This window comes from Onychostoma macrolepis, chromosome 23 (genome assembly GCF_012432095.1).
Source record: "Onychostoma macrolepis isolate SWU-2019 chromosome 23, ASM1243209v1, whole genome shotgun sequence".
NCBI classification, from domain to species: Eukaryota; Metazoa; Chordata; class Actinopteri; order Cypriniformes; family Cyprinidae; genus Onychostoma; species Onychostoma macrolepis.
In genome coordinates, this window is record NC_081177.1 from 16923951 (window position 1) to 16946510 (window position 22560).

The 22560-nt window shown below is 39.8% G+C and overlaps 1 protein-coding gene across 3 annotated transcripts in view; it reads left to right on the forward strand.

The window, feature by feature from the left end:
* The window catches only part of vps13d (vacuolar protein sorting 13 homolog D), a 43947-nt gene extending 24043 nt beyond the window's left edge, over positions 1 to 19904 (forward strand). For all 3 annotated transcript variants that reach the window (XM_058762643.1, XM_058762644.1, XM_058762645.1), the window contains 26 exons: positions 60 to 210; positions 290 to 506; positions 586 to 833; positions 941 to 1132; positions 1390 to 1516; positions 1733 to 1875; positions 4043 to 4173; positions 4264 to 4439; positions 4543 to 4666; positions 5982 to 6217; positions 6374 to 6476; positions 6566 to 6723; positions 6859 to 6967; positions 7066 to 7236; positions 7393 to 7497; positions 7625 to 7774; positions 8221 to 8370; positions 8482 to 8578; positions 8667 to 8815; positions 8916 to 9050; positions 9198 to 9365; positions 12673 to 12805; positions 12923 to 13115; positions 17114 to 17245; positions 17851 to 18091; positions 18328 to 19904. In XM_058762643.1, coding sequence (XP_058618626.1) covers positions 60 to 210; positions 290 to 506; positions 586 to 833; positions 941 to 1132; positions 1390 to 1516; positions 1733 to 1875; positions 4043 to 4173; positions 4264 to 4439; positions 4543 to 4666; positions 5982 to 6217; positions 6374 to 6476; positions 6566 to 6723; positions 6859 to 6967; positions 7066 to 7236; positions 7393 to 7497; positions 7625 to 7774; positions 8221 to 8370; positions 8482 to 8578; positions 8667 to 8815; positions 8916 to 9050; positions 9198 to 9365; positions 12673 to 12805; positions 12923 to 13115; positions 17114 to 17245; positions 17851 to 18091; positions 18328 to 18459 — 4071 coding nt within the window. In that variant the 3' untranslated portion in view covers positions 18460 to 19904. The remainder of the gene's footprint in view (positions 1 to 59; positions 211 to 289; positions 507 to 585; positions 834 to 940; positions 1133 to 1389; positions 1517 to 1732; positions 1876 to 4042; positions 4174 to 4263; positions 4440 to 4542; positions 4667 to 5981; positions 6218 to 6373; positions 6477 to 6565; positions 6724 to 6858; positions 6968 to 7065; positions 7237 to 7392; positions 7498 to 7624; positions 7775 to 8220; positions 8371 to 8481; positions 8579 to 8666; positions 8816 to 8915; positions 9051 to 9197; positions 9366 to 12672; positions 12806 to 12922; positions 13116 to 17113; positions 17246 to 17850; positions 18092 to 18327) is intronic.
* Positions 19905 to 22560: the final 2656 nt, after the last annotated feature.

Here is a 22560-nt window from a genome sequence, read left to right on the forward strand (position 1 = left end):
CATAACATTATACTAAATTATTCTATAGAGTATGTACACAATCTATAATCTCTGTTCAGTTCTCAGCTTTGCCGCCTGTTCGAGTGGTTTTCTCTATCACTATGGAGGGCAGTGCACGTAAGGTCATTACAGTGCAGTCAGCACTCACAGTGAAGAATCGCCTTGAGGTTCCCATGGAAGTGCGACTAGACAGCCCTTCAGCTCCTGACAGTAAGCACACACCTTATTGTTTATGATTTACCTGTGTTTATCAACTATGAATCTAAATTGAATTGTTTACCTTCTATAGAGCCTGTTGTCCTGCCTCCCATCCTGCCTGGAGAGGCCTTGGCCATCCCTCTCCATCTGACCTCTTGGAGGCTTCAGGCGAGACCTAAAGGCTTGGGGTTGTTCTTCTGTAAAATGCCCATCCATTGGACCTCTGTGGAGCGGCCTGGTGAGGTCAGTAGCAGTAAGAGAGAGTGCCAGTCAGCAGACTTTGATGAACAACTCAAGCGCAACTTCAGGTAAAAATAGGCTGACTGGAAAAGAAAATATCAAAGAAGAATGAACCTAGCGTTTTAAACACTTTTGTACTTTTTTTAGGTTTTGTGTTGTCATTAAAAAAGAGAACTACCCCGATCAGCAGCCTGCCAAAACTGTGGCAGGAGCTACAAAGCAGATCTACCGCCAACCAGGTCACACCATCTATCTGCTGCCCACCCTGGTGCTGGCCAACCTTCTTCCCTGTGACCTTAACTACTACATCAAAGGGACCTCAATCAAGGGAAACATGAAACCTGGCAAAGAGGCAGTGCTGCATGCAGCAGACACGTCACAAAATATAGAATTAGGTGAATTGGAGTACATGATAATTTATCACATATTTAAAATAAAAGCTGCTTTATTAATCCGCATTTCTGTTGACATAAAGCTTCATGAGTTTGCTATTTGTTCTCAGGTGTGCTCCTGGAGAACTTTCCTATGTGTAAGGAGCTGCTCATTCCTCCCGGTACACAAAACTATGTGGTGCGCATGCGGTTATATGATGTCAACAAACGGCTGCTCTGTCTCACCATACGGATTGTTCTCAGAGCCCAAGGAGCATTAAAAATCCTCATCTCTGCTCCTTATTGGCTTGTCAACAAGACTGGTATGCTTTCAGATCTGTACATTGACTATGGATTGATGATATTGATGAAAATTGAGTGTTTAATCTTATCATTATACATTACTGACACTCTATCCTCCAATTTGATACTGTTAATTGCTTTGACACAATCTGTATTGTTAAAAGCGCTATATAAATAAAGGTAACTTGACTTGACTTGATATGAATTCAAAACCTTAACCGAACACAACTGTACTGCACCACATCTGTAATACTTCCATTGATTATTGTGTCTGCAGGGCTGCCTCTGATCTTCCGCCAAGACAATGGGAAAACGGATGCCGCTGGGCAGTTTGAGGAGCATGAGTTAGCCAGGAGTTTGAGCCCATTGCTCTTTTGCTACACTGACAAAGAGCAACCCAATATGTGAGTGCAAGAGAAGGGGAAAATCCAAAGAATTCTCATTGTGTGTTCCCACCATCCCCACCCATCCAATGCTTTTGTATATCTTATTCAATTAGCCTGCATAAATTCCACCACCAGAGTCATTTATTCATTACTCAACATAGCAGAAATGTAATTTAACTACATAATTACCCTTTATTCCTTAAAGCTCTCTAAAGTCTTGTCCTTTTTGAACAGGTGCACCATGCGGATCGGTAAAGGGATCCACCCAGATGGTGTTCCAGGATGGTGCCAAGGTTTCTCTCTGGATGGGGGGAGTGGAGTGAGAGCAGTTAAAGTCATCCAGCATGGTAACAGACCCGGACTCATCTACAATATAGGTAATACGGAATGCCTATCCTGTTTTCAGATAAGCATCTTTAGGGCCCTATGAAATCCATTTTATTTTTCCATTTTTTTTTCTAGACTCTGTTTTAATGGTTAAATAAAATTTTATTAATAAAAAAAGCATGTCTAATTAATATAAATCATGAAACTTACACAATTTAATAGCAATTTATTAAAAGTTTAACAAAAATTACAATTTTAAGGCCAGATGAAATGTTTTATTTTTTTCTCAATTCAGTTTTATTTTGACCAAATACATACATCATTTTTCTTGATTCCATTTTAAGGTTTCATTACATTTTAATAATCAAAAGCATCTCTAAATAATTGATTTGATTTAAAAAAAAAAAAAAACTAACTTATTATATTATTTTATTTTTTCAGAAATGCTATGTTTTATGTTTACATTTTTCTGGTAAATAATTTTTCTGGTAAATAAACCTCGAAAATAATATCTTAATAATTTTATTAGAAGTAGTAGTAATACTATCATTACATTTAGTAATAAATTTCTGTCACAGTTTCTTTAAGTTAAAGCTGCAGTCCGTAACTTTTTTTTGGGTTAAAAATGATCCGAAATCAATATTTGAGCAAGTACATAACCAGCTAGTGTTCAAATAGTGTTCTATCACCTTACTTTAGCCTGATTTACAACGGTTATCTTATAATAATGTTTTCTAATTTGAGTGGCACGGGTAGGTTTCCGCGGGAAATTCGAGCATGCCGCTGCGTCATTAAGTCAAGTCTGTAAACATAAAGTAGTTGTCCCGTCTACTAGCTATATCGCATGTGAGGATCCTGCAGGTGATGGAACATTTATAGCCTTTTCTCACAGCAGCTGGAATAATTAAATGTATAATTTTGGTTGCAGATTGTAATCCAGAAAAGATTATGTGTTTATATGAAACACACGTGAATGAAATTAAATTATATTCCAGTTTTAAATGTGCTTGTGATTACAGATAGCCTGGGATTACACAGGATTTGTATTTTAAAGAAAACCAGTTTGAAGGGAGCATAGTTTGCTTTTTGGGTTAAAAGAATTTCTTAACATGAAATTCGAATGGTTTGACAATTAGATATTAGACTGTACAGAAACTGAAATCTACACACTATACTCATTGTCAGGTAATGCTGATGTTGTTAACATTAATAATTTGAGAATAAAGTATAAAAATAATAATAATTCGCACGGTTAGATGTGATATGACCTAAACGATCGTTAGATTTAATCACCATTGGTAGCGTGATTTTATTGTAATTCTTTTTTCCTCAGTTGGTCAGAACAAACGTGGCAGACTTGTTACTTACTTGTTCAGATGGCAATATATGGTGAAAATTCTTATTTGGGTCATATATTCCAAGACGTAGGCTAGAATCTGTGATTCTTGAGTACAGTATCCACACCAGTGCGGTGACTGACTGCCACACATTCACCTCAAAACATTAGATTCATGTGCGCTGGAGCCGTATCGGAACGCCGGATCACAACCCCGCGCACGGAAGATAATTCTGCACAGAGCTGCAATTCCAGAGATGGCAACAAAGAGGCAAAACTTACAGACTGCAGCTTTAAACCAAACTTTTATTTTGACGATTGCTGTGATGGTTGCAGTTGGTACATGATATGACGTTTTTCTCAAAAGAAACGGTAAAATGCTCATGAAGTGACTTTCAGAGCAGTTCTAGAGATTGTTTGTGTGTTTATGTACTCCTGTATTGAGGTGGTGGAGGCTGAAAACGTGTCATGTGCGCTTCAGTATGTGTGTAGTAAATTAAATTCACATTCATTCACACGGAGACACACAGAACCTGCAGGATTCCTATTTAAATGGTATTTTTGCGGCTTAATATTCACAGACACTAGTCCATATCGCGTTTTGATTTTAGTATCCTGACCTTTATTCGTCCAAAAGTTGCCAAATTCCATAACGTTATGCGTTATACAGTAATTTCCATTTTTATGACTGGATTCCATCCGCGTTTAACTCCAACTTGGCGCAACACCTCACTGGAAGTTTCTAGTAATCCTGAAGACACTGATTAGATGGTTCAGGTATGTTTTATATCAAACTCTGCAGGACAATCGCTGCCCAGAAGCATGAGTGGACACTGCTGTGCTAAGTTGATGTAATAATATAATGTAATGTCTCATTATAGGAATAAATGTGAGAAAAGGGAAAGGACGTTATCGTGACACACACATTGTGACCTTTGCTCCACGATACCTGCTTGACAATCGATCATCTCACAAGTTAGCCTTTTCTCAGCGGGAATTTGTCAGAGGAAAGGTGGGAATGCAAGTTTTCATTGTGCTATGTTTTAGATATTTGTGATGAAAGACACGGGATAATAACCGATAATGTTTTGTTTGCTTGTAGGGTACTGCAAATCCAGAGGGATATATCTCCACCCTGCCAGGCTCTAGTGTTGTGTTCCACTGGCCCAGAAACGATTACGATCAGCTTCTCTGTGTCCGTCTCATGGATGTTCCCAACTGCACCTGGTCTGGAGGTTTTGAGGTTAACAAGGCTAAATCCTTCCACATCAACATGAGGTACCCAATGCCACCAAATATGCTCTAGAGATATCTGAACAGAACAGAAAATGAGGAGTTTTCAATTTCATAGACATCTTTCCTCTCATTGTGTGTTCCATAGGGACACTTTGGGAAACTGCTTCTTCCTCCGAACTGAGATTGCTTTGAAAGGGGCAACATATCAAATCTCATTCAGTGACACTGACCAGCTGCCTCCACCTTTCCGTATAGATAACATCTCTGAGGTAAGTCCTTAGAGGGTACTCATTATCAAGTATTGTAAAGCTGTAGAACGGTTCATAAGATTTGAGAATAAAGAGTATCACTAAGATGGTTGGGAATATGACCTGGCTAGAACTTGAACTCGGGTCGCCCACGGGCATCACAGCTCAATTTGTCAAAACATATGAATAAGAATGTAGTGCTAACCACAATCTCAACCTAAATCATATAAGAAATTGTGGTGGGGCTCTTTCATTTCAGAAGTTTCAGTTTTGCTCAAGGGAGACTTGGGTTCTGTTTGTGCCTCTGACTTTTTAAAATAATAATATTATTCAGAAAATATTTCCTTTCAGTGTTCAATTCTGGACACCATAACATGTTTGAAAGAGTAGGCATAGCAAGATAAAGCACATTCTTCTTAAAAGCTGTACCTGTAATCAATATTAGCCTGTTATTTGAGGTTTAATTGGGTTTCTGCAGGTGTGCACACTTTCCCTCACCTTCTTCCAACCCCTTAGCCAGATTTCCTGTCATTTGATCTGTTGGTGGTTTTAAATTTACTGAGCGAGACACCATTCTAGCCATTATAAAAGGTAGATATAAAGCTTTTGTCACACAAAATAGCTCTTTTACTCCCTCTGGCATGACTTAAGCAATCGATTCATCCGTCAAGCATTGAATTCACACCTGACAGCTCTGCGTCCAGTGGTTTCTCTGTCTCACTGCTGCCCTTACATCAAAAACAGATTTTTTTTTTTTTATCTGCTAATGATTATTTTGGGTAGACATTTAGCTGCTTCTTTGGTGTGGGTCTTGATATTAAACAACAAAATGTCAGTTGGTGCTGGGATTAGACACATTCTTAGTGATTTATCTTGGAGTCTTTGGGTGTTTCAGATCTTTCATCATCAAACATGAATCTAGGCTACCCAGCTGAGGATGATCAAACTTTTGTTTATGCTCTAGCAGCAATATCACACACATCCACTCCAGAGCCTACATCCAGAGGATAGAAATATCCTACATCTAGCCGCAAGCACCTTGCTCTACTGTCGCTGTCAGTGATGTGCCTCTCCACTCATTGGTCTACTCTAAAAGCGCTGTGAGCTCCTGCGTTATTCCAGCATCTTCTTTGTTGTCTCTGACAACAATAAAGTCCAAAGATGGCTTGCCAACATTTTGAGAGAAATTCAGTTGTTTTCCCAGGTCCATTGTCAACTTCCATTTCTGCCATGTTATTTGTTTTATTCAAGCTGGTGGAAAGCTTTGAGAATTTTGTACCAGCTTATTGTAGCATTTGCAAATTTTTCTCCATTATACATGTCCTCTTTACTTCAGGTGCCTATCCAGTTCTGGCAACATGGAGTGGCTGATATCAGGCTACACACAGAGGTAAAACCTGGGGCAGTTCTGGACTATGCCTGCGATGAACCCATTCTTCAACCCTACATCACCCTCATTGTGAAGGGAGCTGGATCCTCAGAGGTTACTGCTGACATGAACTTCTTCAGAGAATACAACAAGCTCTACTATGAGAACTTCATCTACATTGCTGCGTCCTTCACATTCTCAGAGTGAGTTCTCAACCTCTAATCTTCCAAATAGCACACTAATCTTTGAAATTGACCAATTTCAAGCAGGAAACTTTCCACTGGCCGCAGCATTTGCTTATTACCTCTTCAAACTGATGTTTGTAAATATAAGTAAATATTCACTTGATTTTATTACAGTGATGCAGGAAAGAGGCCTGTGGGGAAGAAACGGGTGGTCAGCTGTGCTGAACTGGTGCTGGATGTGGAGACGAAAACACAGAGAGTCATCCTGAAGAAAAAGGTCTGCTTATGTTCTTCCACAGCCATCTGTCTTCCAGTTTCTCATTATAGTTTGTTCTCAAAAGTTCTCACATTTCTTTATCTGTTCAGGAGCCTGGAAAGCGCTCCCAGCTTTGGCGGATGACAGGAACAGGAATGCTCTGTCATGAGGGCTCGTCTCCTCCACAGAGCAAACCTTCTCAGCCTCGACCCCTCAGTTCATCTTTAGTGCTTGACATTGCTGGACTGGCTGCGGTGACAGACAACAGGTTACCGAACTGCTTCTGTGCAACAAAAGACAACTTGTGCTGTCTTATTTTAAGCGTGTTCTTGTCCATGTAGAGAGTAAACATTATCATGGTGTGCGGGTGTCATTTCTCACATATCTTGTATTTCTTTTTTAGCTACGAGCCTCTGATGTTGAGACGGCCAGACAACCGCCGCAGCACCACCCAGACATGGCACTTCAGCTCTGGCATGTTGACCTGTGGTTTACCCAGACTAGTCGTCCAGGTCTGTCCTTCTTTCATCTGATTTTTTTTGCTCCTCAATGGCTATTTTCAGTATTAAGCAATCTGTGGCTCTTTAAAAAGTGCTCTATGGTGTTTTAGGTAAGAAGGGGAGTTTCTGGACTATATGATGGTGCTGAGGTGGTACTGGGACCAGACTCTGGTGTTTTGGAACCGTTACCAGAGCAACAGTTCATCAACCAGAAAATGAGGCCTGGCTCAGGGGTTCTGTCTGTACAAGTCCTGCCTGATGGGCCAACGCGAGTATTGCAGGTAAGGCACCCCGTTGTTATTAGGGTAAGACACTCTCATTGTTATTGAAGGACATGGTTGGGGTAACATGCCATCTGAAACCATAAGAAATGGAATTGGTTCCTGTCTTTCTTTCACACTTTCTAATATAATAAGAAGCTGCATACCTCATTTCAGATCAGTGACTTCAACCAACGGCGCATGAATAGACCCTCTCCCAGCACGGAGGAAGACCAGAATAAAGAGAGCACTCAGAAGAAGGTTCCTGAGGAGGAGCTTGAGGTAAAAACCATGTTTCTGATGTAGAATTTTACCTTGACTGTGTTTCCAGTAAAAATAGAATTAGCACAGGGTTCACAAATATTGAACTTGGAAGTTAAGATGTTCTAATTCATGCCCTTATGTGAAGGTGTTGGTGAACCTAGAGGAAGGAGTAGGCCTGTCACTTGTGAATAAGCTTCCTGAAGAGCTAGTTTTTGCCACCCTGTCTGGCATTGATGTGCACTTCATCCGCACCACTGCCAACCAGGTGCTGGAACTTACAGTGAAAGATATTCAGGTAAGCAGCCACAGACCAAAACATACTTCTTTAATGTTTGAGAATTTCTCACTTTGGATTAGGGAAAGGTCAAGATGGTTTACCAGTTAGTGAGATTGACTATCTATATTTTTTGCCCATCCGCCATATTTATGACCATCAGCTGGGCAAAGTGATGACTGTTAATACAAAAACACATCAGCAGAGATTCCAAGAAAACACATTGTTCATTGGATTTGATGCATACCGGGTCCCAGAAAACACTTTTATGGATCTCAGTTAGTACAGACCCTACCAAATCTAACATTCGTGGACATTTATGTATATATTTAATGTGCAAGCCATGTCTTTATACCGCTGTTCCTTGTATATGGGCACTACATACAAGGATGGATTGTGGGTGTGCTGACTTAGCAACCTTCAATAAAGTTCTGATAGACATGTCTTTATTTTCTCATCTATTTCAGGTGGACAACCAGCTCCTGGGCACCACTCACCCTGTTATGCTGTGTGTGACTCCAAGCTCCATTGAAAGTTCTGCAGTGGACTCAGGCCCTGCTTTGCAGGTCAACTCTGTTAAAGTGCCCAGCAGTCTTATGCTCACAGATCTTTATAAGGTGAAACCAACTTATGGACTCACTTTGTCTCCAAAAAATGCTTCAGGCCTATTTGTACATCATCTTTTGTCTATAGAAGTTTGATTATAGATTTTACTCTCTGCCTTACAGCATCTGATGGTCACAGCCCGCCGCTATACTGTCATCATTGAGGAGAAGCTCCTAATGAAGCTGCTCCTATTCTTTGGCTACGGTCAGACAGAGGGAGGTGTGTAGTGGGTATCCCACTGATGTGCAGTATAGGGAATGCACCTTATGATTCTCTGCTAAGTACTGTATATGATTTTGTGTTTCAGAGGTGGAGAAGCTGGATGAGAACCTTTATGAGAAAACCAATGAAGATGCAGGAACTCCAAAGCGCTATTATTTTGAGAACTTGAAGATCAGTCTTCCTCAGGTCAAGCTGAGTGTCTTCACCTCTCACAAGTTACCCCCTGACCTGAAGGTACAAGAGCCACAATAGAATCAGCTGGAGTACTGTCAGTTCTTCACTGGATGCAGTTTATGAAGTGGTCTGTAACATAATCAAATGTTGTTCTGCACAGGCTCTGAAGGGAACCCTTGGGTTGCCACTCATTCGGTTTGAAGATGCAATCATTAACATGTATCCCTACACTCGAGTCCATCCTTATGAGACGCAGGAGATGATCATCAATGACATTCTCAAGCACTTCAAAGAGGTCTTAAACATTCTTCATTCTGAATTGTTATATTTACATTAGATTTTTTTTGCAATTTTACGGTATAAGTTCTCAATGGTTGCATCACAACTGTGTGATTTTCATTAGCTCTTGGTCTTACGTCTACTTTCTTTGCTTTTTTTGTAGGAGCTTATCAGTCAGGCAGCTCAGATCCTGGGTTCAGTGGACTTCCTGGGTAACCCCATGGGACTACTGAATGACGTTACTGAGGGTATGAATGAACTTATCAAGTACGGCAACGTTGGAGGGCTCATCCGCAGTGTTACACATGGTGTTTCCAACTCCGCTGCCAAGGTAGCAAAAGTTCACATTCTTACCGTCGTTTTCACCAGTCCATTTGGCATTGCATGATTCTCAATCACTAAAGTATTTCACAGGGTTATTTTGCCATATTATTCCCAAATGTATGATATATGGTAAAGTTCAGCTGCAAAGTACCAGAGCAGTAACCACAAGACAGGGATTCACTGGGTGCAAGGCCAAGTCATAATGAGAAAAAAAAAACAAGAGAACGAATTGTCCTCTGTGATCGGGTCTGTTCAAATGTAGATTAGAAGCTGAAGTTGTTTATTTCTCAGACTTCTTATTGAATATGTTTTTGAAGAACCATCCAAGCAGTCTGCCTAAGCAGGAACGCTAGAACAAGCCACATGTTGTCATTTGATGATTTCCAGGAAAAGCATGGGAACAGCATTGAAAGGTCAGATGCACGTGATGTTCAGCAGCAAAGCAATCTGACCTGATTTTCATCCTAATATGCAATGGAGAGGTGAAGGTTCAGCAAGTTTATTAGTTTTGGTCTCCTTGTGTAAACGGGCAGGTTTCTGCTTGTTTACAGAATCAGGGAACACCAGCATTTAATTCTTTCGTCAGCATAAAAGTTGAATATCAGCCCTGGAACATTCTCATGTACGTTGTAAGTTTGTGAGGATCTTAGTGTTGAGCTTGAGCAGATGGACTCTGATTAATGAGCTTAAAAAGCTAATTTGCTCATGGCACTAGTGTATGAATGTGTATACTCATGTGGCTACAGTTGTGTGTGGTCAGACCTGAGCCTACACTTCATGTCCTGCAGCCAGCTCTCAGCATGTCTGTCTGACAGGCCGTTGCACCACGTCCTTCATTGGCAGCCAGCTCACTGTCAGACAGGGCTTTGTGTGCTTTTCCCTCTGTCCGCTCCCTCTGTGCTCTCATTTACTTTCCTTCCAGCCACACTGGCCAAGCTCATGCCAAAAGTACTCATAGAATGGGACAACACTAGGTCTCAATCAGCAATCTTTCACATTCACACTTGACCCTTTCTAATTTCACTTTGCTGCTTTTTTAGCTAAGGTGAGTTGGTTTAAATATGCTCATCATACTACTACAGTAATTTTAGGTGATATTTAAAAATAGACTTTGGTCTAGTATCTTTTGCTGTAATATCTTTTAAGGTCTTTCTAAATAACCTACTGAACTGCTGAAGAAATGCTTAGGTTTACCAAAGAAAAAAATCCTCTCTCTGGCTTCTTTTTTTGCCACTAACTCAATTTCAAAAGTATAAACAAATTATTACACCCCCTGGAGAACTTCCAGCTTGAATAAAAATGCTTTGCCAAAATCATCCACCAACTGTATAAGGCTCCATGTCGTGCTGCTTGGGGTGGAAAAACTTTAATGAAAGATATAAAAGGCATTTGAGAGCTTTGGTTTGATCAAGTGCCTAGAAAGCTTGAGGTTTATTGTATTTGCAAAGATTACCATTAGTTTGTGTAACTTATGTCAGTGGCCACCCAGAATTTATCTTGGAACATGTGCAGTCCTCAAGAATTCTCTGTTGTTAGTTTTACCTTTATGGGGGCCTGGACCTTTCTTAATAGGCATTTTAGCTAAAGCATGCTCTGTTGACTGCAAACTCCCTGTGCCTTTGACATTTTCCAGTATTGTTTTATTTTATTTTTAAAAATAATGCCTTTAATGTCATATTCAGCAACGTCTTCAGCAAAGCTTCAAGCTGATTTTTCCATCACTGTTTCATGTTTCGAAGCAACTCTCTCACTGTGAACAGAATTTAGCCTACCTTTTATTATCAGTGACAGTTTGTAAAATTTTTCTCATCTGTCAGACTCAGCCTCTTTATGCTGATCACACCGTGGTTTTCATTCCTTTACATCTTCTTTCTCACATGTAGACACTGAAACACATTCTTGCACACCTCTAGGGGCCCTGCTTTGAGATAGGATGGTCTAATGGCTCAAGCAGGGGTGGTGTGAGGGGCCATAAACTTGAAAGTGTTCTGATCCTCCTCTCCCTCCTACAAACTCATATCTGGTAAATGTATTGGTATAATTTCACAGCCAAGCTTTTTTTTTTTTTTTTTTTTTTTTTTTTTTTTAAAAAGGAAGAGAGGGAGGAGGAGGAGGAGCAGAGAATCTGAGCTGGCCTTCAGATGAACTCACCAGGGACTTTGCTTGGAGGGGTCATTCCAAGTTCATGCCTGGCTTTCGCTTGAGTTCTGCAGAATGTGCCTGTGTTTATAAAGTGCTCCGGCTGCAGTAGGGAGCTCACTGGGCCTGTAACACAAACTCCCTTCTAGGAGGCACCTGCAGGGGACCTGAGGGGGGCCACACTGGGCAAAGTCAGGTCAACTGTGCCAAGAGGGGGAAGCGCCACCCCATTAGACAAATTACGGCCTGATATATTTGACAGCTGGATGAGATGGTGTGTAAAATCAATTATCTGTAAAATCGGTGTGTATCCTCATAGCTCAGCAATGGAAGTGTTTGAGAACAATGGTGGTTGCCCAGAATATGGCACCTTGCAAATAGTGTTTCCATTTTCAGTAACTGTAAGATATTAGAAATAAATATGTTTCAAGAACTCACAGAAAGGTAGAATAGTTGATTTTCATTTATTTTGTTTGACTGTAGTCTATAGCATAAACAGTTGAAGAACTACATGAACTTTTGGAGTAAACGAAATGGGAACCACAATAAGTCATGGAAGTGTCCTAAAGTAGACAGTCCACTCCTTAAGGTCACTGCAGGCAGTTCAGTCCTTAGGGTCACTGTGGGGGGCTTTCACTAACTGAAAAGGCCAGTGTCAGCAACTGTTCCAATGGCTGACATTATAAGCCCAGGACACACCAAGCCGACTTCAAAGAATTAGAGGCAACAAAAGCCGACAGTGTTGTCGCCTTGCATTGGCTGCGTCTGGGCCAAAAATCTGTGCTTGAACACGCACAGACTACATCCGATTGCAAACTAGCACGTGCATTCAGTGCCTGCGTATAGAAATTAACTTTCTATATCAGCATGTATCAGTAGTCTATATTTGTCATTCAAAAGGAGAAAACATAACAAGAATATACAAGATATAACTAGTCTGACAGATTTTGGCCAATGGCTGACTGTCAGCTTGGTGTGTCCTGGCATTTAAATTACAAATTCTTTATAAACGTATTTCATACCACATGTGATTTGGACTGAATTGTTTGCTTGTTGGTACAGTAAACTTAATAATATTGCTTAATTATTGTATTGTCTTATTTTTAGATTGGGGTTTCATTATTAATTTAAGTGATAATGTTCTATCCAGTATAATATGAGAACTGTCTGTGCAGTTTGCAGGTACCTTATCAGATGGATTGGGCAAGACAATGGACAATCGCCATCAGACTGAACGAGAGTGCATTCGCTATCATGGAGCAACCAGTGGAGAGCACCTTGTGGCAGGGATTCATGGTCTTGCTCATGGTACATCAGAATATTTGCATTTTAAATGCTCAATATTCAGGCACTTTATTGTACCATGATTTGGTCCACTCATATCAAACTAACCCAACTTGCTGTTTCACACTCAATGCTGTGTAGGCATCATTGGCGGTCTGACCAGTGTGATAACATCAACAGTGGAGGGAGTGAAGACCGAGGGGGGTGTCAGTGGATTTTTCTCTGGTCTGGGGAAGGGACTGGTTGGCACAGTGACAAAACCTGTGGCAGGAGCCCTGGATTTTGCCTCAGAAACAGCACAAACTGTCCGAGACATGGCCAGCCTAAGCAACAGGTATTTTTTTCTCAACTATGTATTCAGGTTATTTTTTCTATTATGGAAGAGGATGACAGAAATATTTATATGAATGCCTTATCCATGGCCTTCTGCATGGCCCTTTTCCAACTACAGGGTGCCAGAGCCTGTGCCCAAGCTGGAATAGAAAACAGCATAAAATTTTTCAAAACAAAAGCAGCAAATCAGTCTGGCAAGATTGATGAAAAACCAGACTCTGGAAACGATGCAGTAATGTCACATTGCACAGCGGCTCCAGTCACTTCATTTTCAATGACTGTCTAAAATTATTCAAATTTTGTTGGAATTTATTAATATAAATGTTTTAGTTTTATCTTATGAACACTGCATCACATATGCAGCTTGTGATTGCATTAAATTACTTAAAACTACTAACATTAAAAGTGGTAAACCAAGACCATAAAGCAGCATGTTTGTAGTCATGCAGTCAGTAACATCAGTTTTCTGCTGGACATCAGTGAAGTAAATCATCTAGTTGAGCACTGGCTCCAGCACAAGAACCATCACCATTTCAGTGGATAAGGGGTATCTGTGGTTTAATGTTTATAGCTCTTACAACTTACAACTGCAGAGCCTTCGTGACCTCTCTGTTGATGTGCCCATAAATCCCACCTGTCTTTTGATGAGTTTAGCTTGTGGCAATCCAAGCTCTACACTAATGAACACCTGCTAATGATCCAAAGCACAGTCCAAAACTGGTCCAAAAAACTTGCCTACTGTTTTAAGAGCAGCCTTCAGGGTCTCACCTTCACTTCATCCTCTAAAGCCAGCAGCTCTACCTGAGGTTTTATGAGGGGGCCCAAAAGCTGGTCATATTACACAGGCTGTCTGGTATGTAAAGCCATTTGTTCTTCATTTGCCTATGTGTATGTGCAGCGGAGAGTGTTTGTGGTTTTACTGCTCCAACTGGAGGAGGAATGAGTTTCCGGTCCTCTCACCATTCTCCTTGAATGGAGAGAGGCCGTGTGTGTGTGGAAAAGGGACCTGCTGGTGAACTGTGCAGTGAAGAGCTGGGGGAGTTTAAGGGAGAGGCATTCGGAGCGTGCCTGCCACAGTGCGGCCAAGAGTTCAGCCAGAGTTCACACAGAAAATGTGCAGGATTCGTGGGTCTCAGTGGACACAGTCTGACCCAGCTATTACATGTTCTCAATAACACATTCTCAGGTAGCACTTCTGCACCAAATCTTCACATGTGCTCAGTCTTCAAGGATCAGTTTCTATGCATCAGCAACCAGCCATGGTGATTCCCAGTTGAGCTTTCTTCCCTTCCTGTCTGAAACGTTCATGATATTTCCCACATTTTGCACGTTCTCTTGCAAACACTGTCAGTAGTGTCACTGTAGTGACAATGAAGTGATGCTTGTCTCTGAATATGTATTATACATATCCTCTAAGATTGCAAACAGGAAATAAACAAGTAAATGAGAAGCAGACTGTAGCAAGGTCAGGAATAGTGGAAGTGTCCGCACAATTCTTTTTGCTCTCCTGCCCTGCTAGTGAACTCAGCCTCCCACATCAGTTCCCCGGACCCCAGACCCCCCCCTCACTCACACACACACACACACACACACACATAATACACCATTCCCAACTGCACTATGCAATCCAGGCAGTCTTCCAGAGGCAGCTCAATTACAATTTCAAAACAAAGGCAAAGAAGTGCTGGGGGTTGGCCTGGGGCAGCAGTAGGGGCTCAGACTTTGACTGAATAAGCACCCTGTTCCCCACCTTTAGCTGTCAGTTTGGAAAAGCATGCATTTTCTATTACCCCAAGCTTTATTAAAGAAAGTCCCTCATGTGGTTTGCCTCTTGATGTGCATTTGAATGTCACCTTTGGCAAATGCATCAAGGACAACCTTTCTGCCTTTACTAAAGTTTGGTAAACCACAAATTCTTCCTCTGTAAAAGATGACAGTACTTGTTCTGTGGCATTTAATTGAGACAACAGAATACAACTGTGGTTTTTCTTGCTGTTGTAAAAAAGGAATGTGCATTTCTGGTAATCTTACTGTACCTGCTAATTCTAACTTGTTTTGGAATCAGCATACTAAATACAACTTTATTACACAGTTGACCCACAGCTGACCCAGCAAACCAAAGATAAGATTAGAAAAATAAGCAATATTAGTCAGCCAAGTCTGAAACATACCAGATGAGAAAATATGATGTCTCACCACAAGTCGAGTGTGTATATTTTAGTCAGATTTTGCATAGTAAAACGAACACACCTCGATAATGTGATTTGTAATTCGGCTTCGTACAGCACGTATACACTTTAATCTGATCCTGGACAGCCAATGTCCTACAGACTTTAGCTTCAACCTGCCCCAACACTCTTTTCTGGAATTTCTAGTAAACTTCAAGATGTTGCTTACTGTAGGATAGTGAGCCTCCAAGAGCAGACTTTGACGCCACTGCTGTAATCAGACTACAGTTGTCCTTGCCCTTGTGCACTTGCTCCAACAGACAGCAGTGACATGCAATGTGTATTTCAAAAACCTCTATCATGTATCCTTAAACAGACAAATGAAAACTGTTCCTCAACTATGCATAAACCTGCTGTAGCTTGATCACAACTGATAAACCTTTCTTTGGGATGACAAGAAATGGTGGCCTAATTTGCCTATATTCCAGCAGACATGCTTTGAGTGGCTATGTCAGTGGAGAACCAAGTTAAACACCTACATACAGCAGCCTTCCACATCACGCCCGCCCTCAACCCATTTTGCTCATGATCTTTCTCGGAAAGAAGCAAGAAGTAAGAGCTGTTTGTTTGCACCCATTGACGGCTGACTGGCTGGGCTCCAAGCCCTGTGCCTGACCTAGAGTTGAACCCTATTGTTCCAATCCCACAATCGGGTGCGGGGCATTGTGCTTGATCGCCTCCAGAGCAGTGGGAGCGGCTGGAGAGGGAGAGAGAGAAAGAGAGGTTAAGAGTCTCCGTGGGTCTGTTACAGTCCTGTCAAGTACAGGGCCAGATCTCATGACTTACGGTTATGATTATGAACCGTGGCTTGCTGTCAAAAAGAGAGCCAAGTCCATGTGGAAGTTCTGGCTTTTCTAAGGAAAAAACAACACCACATTCTCCTTAATATGTCATAATGAAGTAACCAGTGGCTTCGGAATAGTTGATTTAGTTGCAAATGCTAAAATTTGCCAGGGTGCTGCTGTTTTTCTTTGCATGACATCAGCGGAGTTTATAGCAAGTTCAATGAGTCACTTAGTTTTTGTTTTCAATATTAGAGACTTGATGTGAAATGCAAAATGTGAAATACTTGCAAATGTGACCCACTTCGAAACTTCAGGGTTGTCCATTCTTGGTTATCCTCTCTTCCCAATGCCTTGCATTCTGAGTTCTTGATGAACAGAGGCAGCTGCATTCACCCGGGCTTCAGTTTAAACAGAACAGAGAAATGCAGTACACTGCCGTCTTTGTGAATCAACTGGAAACCATCAGCTCTAATCAAATGCCTGCTGGCCCAGATTCAAGCCAGATGTAGGAATTCCACTTGGCCCACCAGTGGCAGCTGAAAAGAAGAGAGGGGTTGTTTGCAGGAGAAGCAAGACCCAAGCTTTGCATTGGCACTGCAGCCTGCTGGCTAGTCCCATCAGCTTTGGCTAGGGCCACCAGAACTCTTGGAGCTATCATGCCCCTGACCATCGATTGAACTGCACACCTATAACCAACACTGTGCTTGAATGTGTAACGGAGTTGAATGACATATGTTAGCAGGATAGCACCTTAACAGGCATAGCAGGAGTTTGAGTATTTGGGTTTCTTGGATTGTGCCACAACAGGTGTTATTTCAAGAGACTCGGTTGAACTCTTTAACGGGAAATGGGGGAAAGAGGAAAAAAGATCCAGTCTTTCCAGTAAAAAGGTGCTTCATTCCAACTTGGATTCCCTAACGTTAACCCTCTTAAGGCTGTTGGTTTTGTAAGTAATGATCCTTGTGTGTTTTGTGTGCGTATTTCAGGCTGAGCGTGCAGCGAGTAAGGAAGCCGCGCTGCTGTAAGGGCCCTCAGGGGCTGCTGCCTCGATTCTCCTCCCTACAAGCAGATGGACAAGAACAGCTCTTTCACTTAACGGACAATATCCACTCTGAATAGTGAGTATCTTGTGTGATGGTAATGCCAGGATAAGTTGTTCTGCGAAATTCTTCTGTTCCTGAATGTAGGATTTGAAACCAACTACAAATTTTTCTAGTTCAAGAATACCAAACTTGTATGTACATCATTTTAGTCTTTGGTTGGAAGCATCAGGGCTTGTTTCTGTGTTCAAAGTGAGACTGAAAAGACATTTATCACCAAAGAGGCTAATCCATCCAGATCAGCAGACCCCCTGTTGGCCCATATGACCTCTCTCCTCAGAGGTGCCACACAGGCCATTAGTCTTCTCAGCTGCAGCCTGCACACTTTCGGCCTTTCTTCCCTCTCACACTGAAACCGGCTTAATTTGATGTACTAATCTTCACTTCTCTGAACATAGTCTATGCATTTGATAACACGCTTGACTTAATCCTTTTTCATTTACTGCAGAGTTAATAATTTTTTACAGATTTGCATTAGAATTTGAATTGAATCATAATACATCTGCTTTGCTATTATGCAATTTAAACTGTATTAACCCAGATTTTGCCAGGGCATAACACCATTTCTGTTCTTTGTAAAGTGATGATGAAACGATTATTCATATGCCTGTTTTCTTCTGCAGTTTCATTGCAGTGGAACCCATAGACACATACTGTGTGCTGATCTCCTCCAAAGTAGTATATTTCCTTAAGCCTGGAGAATTTGCAGACCGTGAAGCAATCTTTTTAGAGGTCAAATATGATGATCTCTATCATTGTCTGGTGTCCAAGGACCATGGGAAAGTATATGTACAGCTTACTAAGAAAGCAGAAAGCACCAGTAGTGGAGTGGCCATTCCAGGTCCATCACACCAGAAACCTATGGTAAGAGATGTGTCCCTCCAGGTATATATGTCATTTAGAATTTCTGTAATAGCAAAAAAAAAAGTTACTAAATGGTGCAATACTTATGTTTGGGGATTGAATGTCCAGCAGTGATGATATACCATTACTGTATTATAAAAATACATAATACATGATTTTGGTGAAACATTTGTCATCTCTTTGCTAACTCCATTCCAAATGTCCAACTCCAGATGTCATTTGTTGTTTCTCCATAGGTCCATGTGAAAAGTGAGAGCCTTGCCATCAAGATTTCACAAGAAATCAATTACGCCAAGAGCCTTTACTATGACCAGCAGCTCATGCTGCCTCCCAGTGAGAATGAGGATAGCTTATTATTAGACTCTTAACTACACTGACCTGCAGGGTAGAAGGTGTTTCTCGCTCATTTTTCAACAGCTACTTCGTTTTTTTCTGTTTCTGTGGAAGGACAGTAATAAATCAGCAGAGCGTGATCACCCACTTAAGCCAGTGTACGGGACATGCTCACAGCATGTGGTTTGTTCAGTGATGCAAACTAGTCTAGAGGGGCTGCTGTAAGCTCCAGCAAGCACAGATTTAACTTGAACATATGCAAGTATTTTAAGTTCCTTGCAAACCTTAGAAGTATAATTAATTTTGTTTTACGATTGGTAAAATAACTGGTGTTTGTCGCTAGATGTACACGGCTATTCTGACACTGTATATGTTTGTGTATAGATCCTCTATGTATATAGATAGGCATAAGCCAATAGGACTATCTGCCATGTATATATAATGTTGAAAATAAGAATATGGTATGAAATTAATCTTGGGTTGCTGTACAAAACTGCCTTTAAAAGAAAGTTCATTTTGCTCTGAATATGTGAGTGATTGGAGGTTGATTGTATGATTGAATTGCACTGATACAAATGTAGGAAACTTAAGCTGCTCTCACCATTCCCTGGTGAGCCAACATTAACACAAACACAACACAGAGAATGAGTGTTGTAAATACTGTCATTGCGTTTTTCACTTCTCCACATGGAGTCCACCCGCAAAAACATCTGTCTGATGTTTTTCTTCTCCCAGTTTCTTATTTTCTTGTCTATTTTATATTCATCTTAAGGAAGGTAATGAAAAATATGAATGAAACATTTGATGTTTACCCTTTATTTAGTTTCTAACTAAGGTCTTTTACAAGTTCAAGCTTAAGATATGAAACACTTTAACATATTTCAACATAAAATAATGGTGTTCTGTAGCACATAAAATAATGATTCTCTGCCTTTTTGTGCATACAATCAATATGAAGATTTGTCATTGCTATTTTCACATCACAGAGACAATAATCTATTTTACTTTATTTTCCCCATCTCAAACTCTTATTTTACTCACTGTTTTAAATTGATCAGTATCAAGTAATTCATCAAGTTTCACTGAATGAAGCTGTTCATTTTAAGTTGTTACAAGTTGCTACCAAAGATCAGACACTATTAATGTTTTCTCTTTTAGAGAATTACCTTCCTCGCTTATCTTAACTGTGTTCATATACTGGTCTTTCAAAAAAAAAAAAAAACTGGATGTGCAGTAGATTTTTAACTTATGTGACAGTGCCTCTGAAAACACTGGTCAGTATAATTTAGGATAATATGAACAGTACACCTAATGTGTTTTCTAAGTTGTCTATTATTTAAATCTTAATATGTTGAATACAAACCTACAAAGCTGGTTTCCTCTATAACTGCACAAATATGCAAAGTAAATATAGTGTGTACATTTAATTTGTTTTAATATGCAAATGTATAAAGCAAAATAAAAGTTATGGTTTAACACAGTATTTGTAATTATTGCGTTTTTTCCCAATAACGATTCATTTGTAATATTTTGGTGTGCTTTTTTTTCTTATTATTGATGGGTCATTCTATAGAAATGTTCGTTTTTCTGTCCCTAGCCTTTACAGAAATATTACACTTGAAAAACACTTTAGGGTTACAATTTGTTTAATTTTTAAAATATATTAAAAAAAAGTGTCATTTGAACAATTACACCACCTTGAGCCATCAGTGTGGCAATATTTGTTTTTAAGCACAAAACTGCTCGTCCACACAGCCATGTACAGAGGGAAAGTGCTTTATTCTGAGGTCAAAAACAGGTTTTTCTACCATTTTAAAATGCAATAATGTATTTATGACTATCAAATATATGATATAAATGACATTAAAAAAAACAAAATGCCAAATAAATATAAAATATATAATGAAAGTAGTGGAGTTGTCACTAGTGTTAGTGTTTAACAAAAATCACAGTGATGACATCACTTGACTTCCTTCCACCTATTTCCTGAACATCTATGAAGAAAGGCCCATGTTAAGTCCACTGTCTCTTTTCAGTTATCAGACATTTTCTCATGTCATGATTTCATATGAAGCTTTTTGTTGAAGTCACTGGTATGACCTACTTTATTGTTAGGGAACTGTAAAAAACTAGAATACAAACGGATTAAACTACTTAATTTAGTAGTTTAACATGTGGTTTGATACCTTGCAGCAGACATTTTGTAAAATGCATTTTTCATGTAAATTGTCACTGGTGTTACCTTCCTTATAGGTAACACCAGTGAAGATCAGTTTATGTTTGTTCTTTTACTAACTGCTTTCACTAAAAGCCAAATGTAACAATTTAGTCTCATCTAATAAATATAGTTGAAGAATAAGGATCTTTGGTCTAATGTATTTCACTGGTGATTCATTGCGTCACTGGTGTTGGCATGTTTTTTTCTATCACATTAAATAAAATGTGTCACATGTGGCATGATAATAATTTCACATCCATTGAATTCTGCTACACTCAAGAGTTTAGAGATTTAAAGGATTGCATCATTACTTGTTATAACTGTTTTTTTTTTCAAATATTTTCATTGTTATAACAAATACATGGTTGCGCAAATGAACTAATATCATTCAATCACAATTTTAACAAACCTGCTTAAAATAAATAAAACATAATCTCCTTTTTTGTTGCATTATCATTATTTTTCTGTAACTGACTACATGTGCTGAAAAAAAAATCATGTGGTCTTTAAATAAATGCACAAAGATAAAAAAAAAAATCATTAAGCTGTCATTTATGTGTATTCATAAAGTCAAAAGGTAATCTAATAATGTGGTCTAAGTTTAAATGTTAAAAAAAATAAATACATTTTAAGACATCTTGCCACCAAAAGTGGACGTTTCTGTAGAATGACCCTGATATGATATATAGGCTGCCATATAGTTCTTTACATGTGCTTTATCCAGCGTTTCTGCTTTGTGTATCAGAAAATGTCAACTTTTCCCTCATAATAAATAGGTTAAACAGGATTATTTCTGCTTACCTTCTGTGAAATTAGATGAACCTCCATGTTTGTAACTTTTAAATCGTTTTTTAGCATCTAGACTTTACCAATGTTTGCTCAAACCTTTTTAATTAAAGTCTCTATTTCTGCGGCTGACGGTCACATGCTGCTTGCGGTTATTTCGCGCCAAGTAGCCTATACAAAAACGGCGCGAAAGCGGTGAACTGACTAGTTGACGCACCATGTTTATTATCGCGAGATGTAAGAAACGATAATTTGCTTATAATGGTAAATTTTAGTTGTCAATAAAACAGTGATTTAAAGATATCAAAACGTATTTAAAATGAGAGAAAATATCTGTCATTATACATGCGTTTTCTGTAACATTTAATTTTTAAGAGGTTTCTTTTAGTTAAGCACGGCTGCATTTTCAAACACTTTGCCTGCTTCCAAATGTGCATACTATCCATCCTAAATGCTATCAGTAATTTTCAATACAATTTAGGGCAGATAGGGTGGATAGTATGCACATTGGGACGCAGGGATTGTCTACATTCTTCTTCTTGACTGACAGTGTGATGTCAGATCAATGGTCTCTTCCCTCAGGGTGACACCCTCATTAGTTAAAGATGGATGTGCAGTGGCCACACAACCCTACCCTGCTTGGATGAATAACATTGAAAAGAACAATACTATTGCTAACATCTAGCATTCATGTACTGCACAGACATAAGCGTGCTTTCGTTAATGAGATGCTGTCATAAGAAACACATGGGTTCAAACAAACAAGTACAATATGTGGTAACACAGACCAGTCTGACAAAATCTGGTTCAAATATGATCTCATAAACCTGTGAAAACTAATGGCATATGTTCAACATCCCTGAAGTTATCTGTTACAATAGGGACGAGTTACCATGTGCCCTACCAATTCTCCTAGTACCCATTTCTACTTCTTTTCCACCTGTGCTGGGTCACATTAAGCAGTTTCATTTTCCTGGGCAAAGGGTTCATCACAGGGTGAGCTGTCTGTCCAACAACCTACTCAGATTTATCTACTATTTGGCTAACCTTGCTCTGAACTCACCCCCTGAGATTTGAGCTGACTTCTCCAACACACATGCACTCCATGACACAGTTTCACGTCCTGATCCCA